The 7,616-nt window shown below is 52.8% G+C and overlaps 1 protein-coding gene across 1 annotated transcript; it reads right to left on the bottom strand.

Moving 5' to 3' along the window:
* Positions 1 to 215: 215 nt before the first annotated feature.
* Positions 216 to 4,508, bottom strand: Bhlhe41 (basic helix-loop-helix family member e41). Its single transcript, XM_028757599.1, has 5 exons — positions 4,210 to 4,508; positions 4,010 to 4,073; positions 3,594 to 3,701; positions 3,142 to 3,253; positions 216 to 2,751 (listed from the first exon to the last, which is right to left on the bottom strand). Exons 1-5 carry the CDS (start codon positions 4,269 to 4,271, stop codon positions 1,868 to 1,870), a joined length of 1,230 nt encoding a protein of 409 aa, XP_028613432.1. The 5' UTR covers positions 4,272 to 4,508; the 3' UTR covers positions 216 to 1,867.
* Between the last annotated feature and the right edge of the window lie 3,108 nt (positions 4,509 to 7,616).

Raw genomic sequence — 7,616 nt, 5'->3', positions numbered from 1 at the left:
ATTGCTAGATTATTCCCTCGGTGGTTTTCATTAAGACAGACTGGGAGAAGTAGGGACCCAGGGCCCAAACTGGAGTCTCCCAGGAGAAACAAGTGATAAACCCAAACCCAAACCAAACAGAAAGCATCTGAGTATCTGATGGGCTCATGTCCTTACAGCAGTCTTTCAAAACTCATGGGGTATCCAGTATGATTTAATTATCAGACCACCTCACATCATATATAAAGATTTTATTCCTTAGTAAGAACTTTTAAATCACAAAATAGTGTGGCAATATTTAGGTAATATGGAGTGCTGAAAATACTAGAATATAAAGATAGTTTCTAGCTTATCTTTACATACTAAACTTGTCTAAACCAGCTGTTTTTTTCTTGCAGATATTTTTATTTGTTTAATAATTTAAGACAGCATAAGCTTGCACCAAGCAGTATAAGCATTGTAACCAAAGTGCAAACATTTCACCAAGTCCGCCCCAAAAGATATTTTAACTCAAAATATCATTAGCAGGTATCTTCTCCCTACAAAAATAGCATGTCAGACATCATTAATTGGGAGTATTAACAGCTATGTACATACAGCCGCCTTGGTAGGCTAAGAAGTTTAACGTTGTTTAAACACAGCGTTTGAGGCAAACAGTAGCAACAGCAGCAGCAAACGGACCCGAACACTCACAGACCCAGATAACTTTCTTCACTCCAGACTATTATGTCTCACCCCTTATGTAACATTCAAGTGAGATTTCTAGGTGCTACCTTGGCAACAAACTAAAAATATCTAGACAAGTCTTGGTTTTTGCCTTATTTTAAAAGGCTTTCTTCCTGATTATCTGGCATCTGGTTTGGTCTCCCCGAAAAACACATACAGACTTGAAAGAGCTAGAGGCCTGGCAGGGCCTTCTACATGTTCGTTCACAGCACTTCCCATCACAAGGGACAGCAAGCCCCCTCTCTCCATTTCTGTCATCTAAGAATTCAACAATCAACCGGTTTGGGCTTGTCTTTTTCCAGCCCAGAGCACTTTAACAGCCTATCCCCGCCCCCCCCCCCCAAAAAAAAAAAAAAACTCCAGTAATGTTACAAAAATTTGGGACCGTGATGGATAAAATAACGAGGGCTCAAAAACACAAATATATGACCTATGACATACATGTGTGAGTTGAGACACGGGATAGAGGGTTTGAGGTCAATTTGTCAATAAAGTGCGAGCAAAGGCGCCAAGGGCTGCAACCTCCCTCTTCCAGTTCCCACCCGACACAGTGCCTGAAGATGGCCCAGAGCTCAGTTTCTCCCAACAGGTGCGAGGTATAAAGACATCACTCTGGCCACCTCACAACAGGGCAATGGCATCCCCACGTCTTCGAAAATAAGTACCTTCCAAAAAGCTGAACAATACAAAATACTGACACATAAATTTAACTCTCAGAGACCCTCAGTTAATGGACCACCTCCTAAGGGGACAGTTGGGAGACACAGCTACTCTTCCAGGCCTGGGTCAAGGAGCCCTGGTACCAGGCACTCGTTCCACATGGCTTTCCCACCCTACAGACTCCTGAACCGGGGTCCGTATTTGGAAAGAGGGTACGTGGACTAAATGTAAGGAGGGTAACTGAAGATAACCAGTATTTCTCAGGGAGGCTCCGTGACAGCAGGGATGGGGAGGAAGTGCGAAAGGGTACAGGGTGGGGTGGCAAAAGAGTGAGTAACGGACAAAACAGGAACTCCAAACATACACAAAACACCTGTTTTTGTCCTAAGCCTGTGGAGCATCGCTTACTCTTCCTCCCTGGTACGCGTTAGGGGACGTTTGAACTTGGAAACCTGGCGACTCCTCGGGAGCCCCCTGCCCTGTTCTGGAAGGAATGCTGGATTCAGGGGGCGTCCTTGGCCGGCTGCGTGGCATCTTCCTGAGAGCTCTCTGGGTTCACGGCGCGCGGCAGGTGGGTGCGGCTATGCGCGTGCTGGGGGCGCAGCGGCCCCGGGGGCGTCACCTCGTGCGCCAGGAACGGGGCACTGGCAGCCGCGCCTGCCTTCTCCGGGGGTGGCGACAGCACGGACGACAAGCAAGGGAAAGCGGCGGCGGCGGCAGCGGCGGCCGCTGCGGGGATGCCGGGATACAGCAGCGGGAAGGGTGCGGCCGCCGCGGGATACAGATACTTGTCCAGGCCGCTCTTGTCTAGCCATGGCTGTACGTAGGCGGCGGCAGACGGCGACAGCAGGTAGAAGGGCAGGCAGAAGGGCGCGGCGGGCTGCGCGAAGGGCGCGCCCCCGCCCAGCGCCACGAGCGAGCCGAGCAGCGCGGGCTCCGGGCCCAGGAGCGCGCCGCGCGCCTCCAGCTTCGGCCTCTTGGGCGCAGGCGACGGGTCCCCGGGTGGCTCCTGCTTGACAGCAGCGCGGCCCTGCTCCGCCTCGCCTCCGTAGCCGCTGTCGGTGTCCGTGTCGTGCTCGGGCTCCGTGCCGGGCTGAGTCCGCTGGATGACCGGCACGCAGCGGGCGACGCGCTCGGGACCCGAGGCGGCCGCAGCCCCCGCGCTGCAGGGCGCGCGCCCGGGGCCCCTGCCCGGGGGCACCTGTGGCGTCAGGAGCTGGGTGGCCACGGCGTGCAGGTGGCTGACGAGCTGTGCGCAACGCTGCTCCCTGGGCGTCCAGCTCTCAAAGCGCGCGAGGTATTGCAAGACTTCTTTGGCGCAGGTTTGAAACCCCGAGTGGAAAGCATCCAAGTCGGCCTGGACCGGCGATTTCAGAGATCGCTCCCCTAGGGTGCACGGGGGAGGGAGGCGAGAAGAAAAACCGCGGCGTTAAGACATCTGCTCATCACGTGGGCCCTGCGCTGCCTACAGTGAGCTCGGCTTTTCCTGGGCATTCCAGTGATATAATCCGCAGACTGCCGAGAGGAGGGGGTGGCGCGGTGAGGCGCTCTCCTCCTGGCTGAAAACCCCAACTGGAGAGGTGCAGCCGCCACTTTAAATAAAAACGGGGCTCCTCCAGCTCTGCAGAAAGCCTTTGGGATGCTCTGGATACTTGCCACCAAAGGGAAAGAGGCGATGTTAACCAGGAGCAGGACGCAGCGGGGAGCCCTAGCATTGCGCCCCCAGCGTTACCCCGTTTTGTATCAGTGCAGGCTGGCTTCCTCAGACCCACTTACCATTCTGTAAAGCAATTATCTTCTGATGCTGTTGCTCCGTTAAGGCTGTTAGCGCTTTCAAGTGCTTTAAAGTTAATTCCAAGACTACTGCTTTCTCCAGATGCCCCAGTGTCTGCAGTGGTGCAACAAAGAGTGGGACGGGGTTACTTTAAAACACGCATTTTTATTTGATTGGCCTTCCACGCAGCCCAGCAACTTAGACACACACACACACACACACACACACAACCACTGGGGAGGAGGCGCTCGCTGCTCAGTTCCCTACAGTCAGGTCATCAATGGTCTCGGCCATTCGCCCTCAGCCCCTGTTCTGAGTCTCTGGGAAACTCTTAGTTACAGCACAAGTTAGAAGGCAGGCCTTTTAATATTTACACTTATTATCCTATTTCTGGGAGTATTATCAGGCAAATACACCACGGAGACCATCAAAAGAATGAAAATGTGCATCTTACTGTCAATTTCAGATGTTCAGGCAGTAAATCTTTCAGCTGAGCAATGCATTCATTAATTCGGTCTCGTCTCTTCTTTTCTATTAATCTGTGCGGTAATTTGTAGGTATCCTTCATATATGAATCGGAGAAAAGATACAGCAGTAAGCTAAACATTCATTCACTTACTGGATAGAACCCTCCCACCCCAATCCCCAAACACACTATGTAATGAACTAATGCCCAGAACTCTCTCCTCTAGTAAAATGCAATTTAAATTCAGGTGCGGTGTTGAATATCCCCCGGAGTATCCAGCAAGCCACTTAAAATGCACAGTTCGGAAAGCTCAGGGCTGGAATATATTTGCGGGCAGAGTTTCCTTGCGAAATCAATGGCCCTAATTAACTATCCAGGCAGGTTATGGGAAACTTAAGACTTACCTTGGTGTCGTCTCGCTTCAAGCTCCTTTTGGGTTTACACATATACAAAGAGGAATAGTCCAGTCTGCAAAAACAGAAATCAGCATCAGGCTCCCATTCCGGGAGGGGCTCTGCCCTCACCCGCTCCATATCACTTTGTGCAGGGGGGGGAAGCCAAACCGATGCCTAGACAGATATTCGCAATGGTGCGTACACCTTACCCTATAAAATCCCTATGTTCCAGTAACTGTCTCTCTTGCAAATGAGGGATTCCTTCGTCCATGTTCAATGGCTGTCCGTTTCCTCCGTTTCGATTTGGAGGGTTCTGTCCTGTAATCTGTGGGACGGTCGTTTGGAGAGATTTGGGGGGGATGTGTGCGTCTCCAGGCTGCCTTGCTCTCCCTCTTCAGTGCAGTATTGAAAGTGTGAAGCAGTTGGCCGCCCCTCCGCCGCTCGCTCGCTCGCTCGCTCACCCTCTCGCACACCCGCGCGCGCACACCCGCGCGCACACACGCACTGCGCTGGTAGTTTGCTCTCACTCCGGGCAGTGTTTGGCCACAGGGCACGCGCGTCGCCGGCCAGACCAGCACCCAGCTCACGTGCGGAACGTACCATCCGCGGTCCAGCCCGGAGGGGGGCGGGGAGGAGGGGCCGGGAGGGGGCGGGGACACCTGATTGGGGCCACCTGGAGGGAGCGGCCACCCGGCGAGCCGTTCGTCTTCCCCGAGGCGCTGTAGAGCGCGGGGGCGGGGCGGGACGCGGGGCTCCCCCAGCTAGGCGGGCATCTCAGTGCAGAACCGTGGACGTGGCCTTTTGCTTTCCCACCGATTGCTGTTGGTTTGGGCCAGAGAAAAACGCTCCTTCGTGGTAGCTAAACTTGAGTAGGGAAGGAAAATTCAGAGCCTTTGCTCATCGCTTACTGGCCAGGCGTGAAGGGAGGGTCGGGTAGGAAGACACCCTCTAGGTCAGGCTGGAGTTCTAACCTGAAAAGGGGTGACTTGGCAATTCGCTCCCCGGATATAAGATCAGTGAAAACGTAGACACTTATTCTGAATGTCGCATTCCAAGTGGTTTTGGCAACAGTGTCCCTGGGCCATCTAAACTTCCCGCAGCAGCCGGAATTGCGGTGCCACTAATCACAGAGGCAGATGACGTTTGGGGCCTCGGGTGCTCCCGGGGGAGAGCAGGGAGGGGGAAGGGTAGCACGGAGCGGGAGGCACGCAAGGGCTGCTGCGGGAAAGCCACTCAGTACCGGTCCTGCCCGCCCCAGCTTGCGAGACGCTGTGCTGCCTCCCGCCTCCCTCGTGCGATAAGCCACGCCGAGAGTGTGGCGAGCCCACGTTTACTACTGGCACCTCCGCGGCCTCCCTCCTTAATCCTGTCTCCAGCGGGTACCAGCACAGGGCCGGCAACGTGATGCGACCTGCGGCGGCTGCCACATCAGCGCGCAGGGATGCCGTGCGCGCGCCCCGTGTCCTCGGGAGCTCGGTCTACACGGCCGGGGACAGCCGTCCCCAGGTGCCCAGTGACCCCGCAACTCAGGATAAAAACGAATCTGAATTCCATCTCTGTGGGCGGGGAGAGCCTGGGTTGGTCCTACACTGAACTGACAATCACGTTCTCTCTCGGACATTCCGGATCGCCAGTGGCATGTGAACCCAGAAGGGACCTGGGCCCCAAATGCACGCGCACTGGAGCGCAGCAGGGCCAGGGCAGCCGCGCTTGGGTTCCGGGGACGGATCTGGGTCGCGGGCCAGGGCGGCTGGAGCGGGTCACGTGCCGCGGAGCCTCCTCCCGGCCTAGCTGCGCGGCAGTGGAGCCTGAGTCCTGGGCGGAGCTGTCCGGATGAGTTCCTTTCCAGTACCCTCCTGGGTTCCTCGAGTCGGACGACACAGCTTGTTTTACAGCAGGCGATTAATTAATGATAAAAATGAAAGTGATTTTTAAAATGCAGATTTGAATTTTTATCCAAACCCCTACCCCCTGTCTTGTCTCTAAGTGGTTGATCTTTCTGATTCTGAGGCAAGTTAGAGCTCTCAACAGCTTGTTAGTGCAGTAAAGCGGTACGGCTTCCTCTAGTTCTTAACTGGCCAGGTTAGGTAGGGGCGCGGGAAGCTAAGGTGAATAAAATTTTTAAAAAATAGCAACAATAACAGCCCTCTGTTGTCTGAAATTCTGAAAATTCACGGCTCTCCAAACATACTCTAGAGCCAATCCCACTTTTAAAATGATGGGACTGCGTTAGAGCAGTGTATAAGCTGAGGCCGCATCTTGGCCTTGTCAGTACTCAGAGAAGTCATTGGCCAACATCTGGTCAGAGGAACTCCGCTGGCAAGCTTTTAGCAGAAGCCAAAGGAGGACTAGGGGCGGGGTGGGGCTGAGGGGGTAGGAACAGGAACCTTGAGGGTCAAGGAGAAGGCCAGAGGTGAGCTTGTAAACTCACCACTCTGAGAAGACTCCTGGATGTAGCCTTCAGCCTTGTCTCATAACATCCTCCCTGGCTCCCCACCAGTCTCACCCAAATTTTTAATTCTTAGACAGCATTTCTATAATCTCTTGCACTTCTGATAGCAGCTTAAGATGTAAGTTTGCCTTTTGCCCCATTTTATCTGTGTTTTTATAGACACTGTGGGTGGTTAGTTTTTGTTTGTTTTAGATGACGTCTCACTGTGTAGCCTTGACAGGGCCTCAAACTCCCTGTATAGACCAAGCTGGCCTTGAACTCAAAGTAATGGTCTGCCTCTGCATCCAGAGCGCTGGAATTAAAGGTGTCTGCTATCACACCTGGCTTTAATCACCTGGCTATTTAATCACACAGCTAGCCTTTAATCACCACTGTAAGCCTTCTTTCTCCTCCATCCATCCGTCCCTGCTCACCTTTGGGCTTTTCTTTACCTCTTTTTTCCCTCCTCCTCTCTCTGTTCTTCCTGCTGAAATGTTGCCTTTCCCCTGGATTTTTGTTCTGTGTTCTGTTTGTCTTCTGCATCTAATCATTCTTCCAAAGACACTTCCTGCATATACTCTGCCTGAAACCTGAGTCTGTTGCCACTTCTGTCCCATACTCTTGCCTGTGGGGACCAGTTATCTTTTGATGCCACCAAATGTCCCTTGACAGCGAGAAAGTGATAGCAATAGCTAACAGCCACACAGTGTTTAGGATTAGAGCATTAGGTCCCATCCTGAGGGCTTCTCAAGTAATGACTTCACTGACGTTTCCCTCGGCCTTACAATGTTTTTTTTTTTTTTTTAAAGATTTATTTTATTTATTTTATATATATGAGTACACCATAGCTGTCAGGGCATCAGATCCCATTACAGATAGTTGTGAGCCACCATGTGGTTGCTGGGAATTGAACTCAGGACCTCTGGAAGAGCAGTCCGTGCTCTTAACCACTGAGCCATCTCTCCAGCCCCCTTACAATGTTTTAATGCTATTATTGGTGCCTCTGCAGGTGAAGAGGATGTGTCCTTAGAGGAGATTATTAAATGTGTCAGAGGCCCCACGATCAGCCAGACGATCAGCCAGACCGTGTACTCTGGGGTCTGTGCACTTTACGCGTTAACGTGAGGTCTAAGTGCACATGCCCAGAGTTGCAGCCGTTTCTCAGTTTACCAGTCTGAGAGTGTG

This window comes from Grammomys surdaster, unplaced genomic scaffold (genome assembly GCF_004785775.1).
Source record: "Grammomys surdaster isolate TR1022 unplaced genomic scaffold, NIH_TR_1.0 126176, whole genome shotgun sequence".
NCBI lineage: Eukaryota > Metazoa > Chordata > Mammalia > Rodentia > Muridae > Grammomys > Grammomys surdaster.
Note: the sequence above shows the minus strand (reverse complement) of the source record. Positions and strands in the feature narration are given on the sequence as shown.

Bases quoted from the DNA above. Each gene is read 5' to 3' on its own strand.
- Bhlhe41 (XM_028757599.1), bottom strand. From the start codon at position 4,271: ATGGACGAAGGAATCCCTCATTTGCAAGAGAGACAGTTACTGGAACAT. The intron at 4,074-4,209 runs GTAAGGTGTACG...CTGTTTTTGCAG, and splicing joins GAACATAGGGATTTTATAGG to ACTGGACTATTCCTCTTTGT. The intron at 2,752-3,141 runs GTAAGTGGGTCT...CGTGCACCCTAG, and splicing joins GATAATTGCTTTACAGAATG to GGGAGCGATCTCTGAAATCG.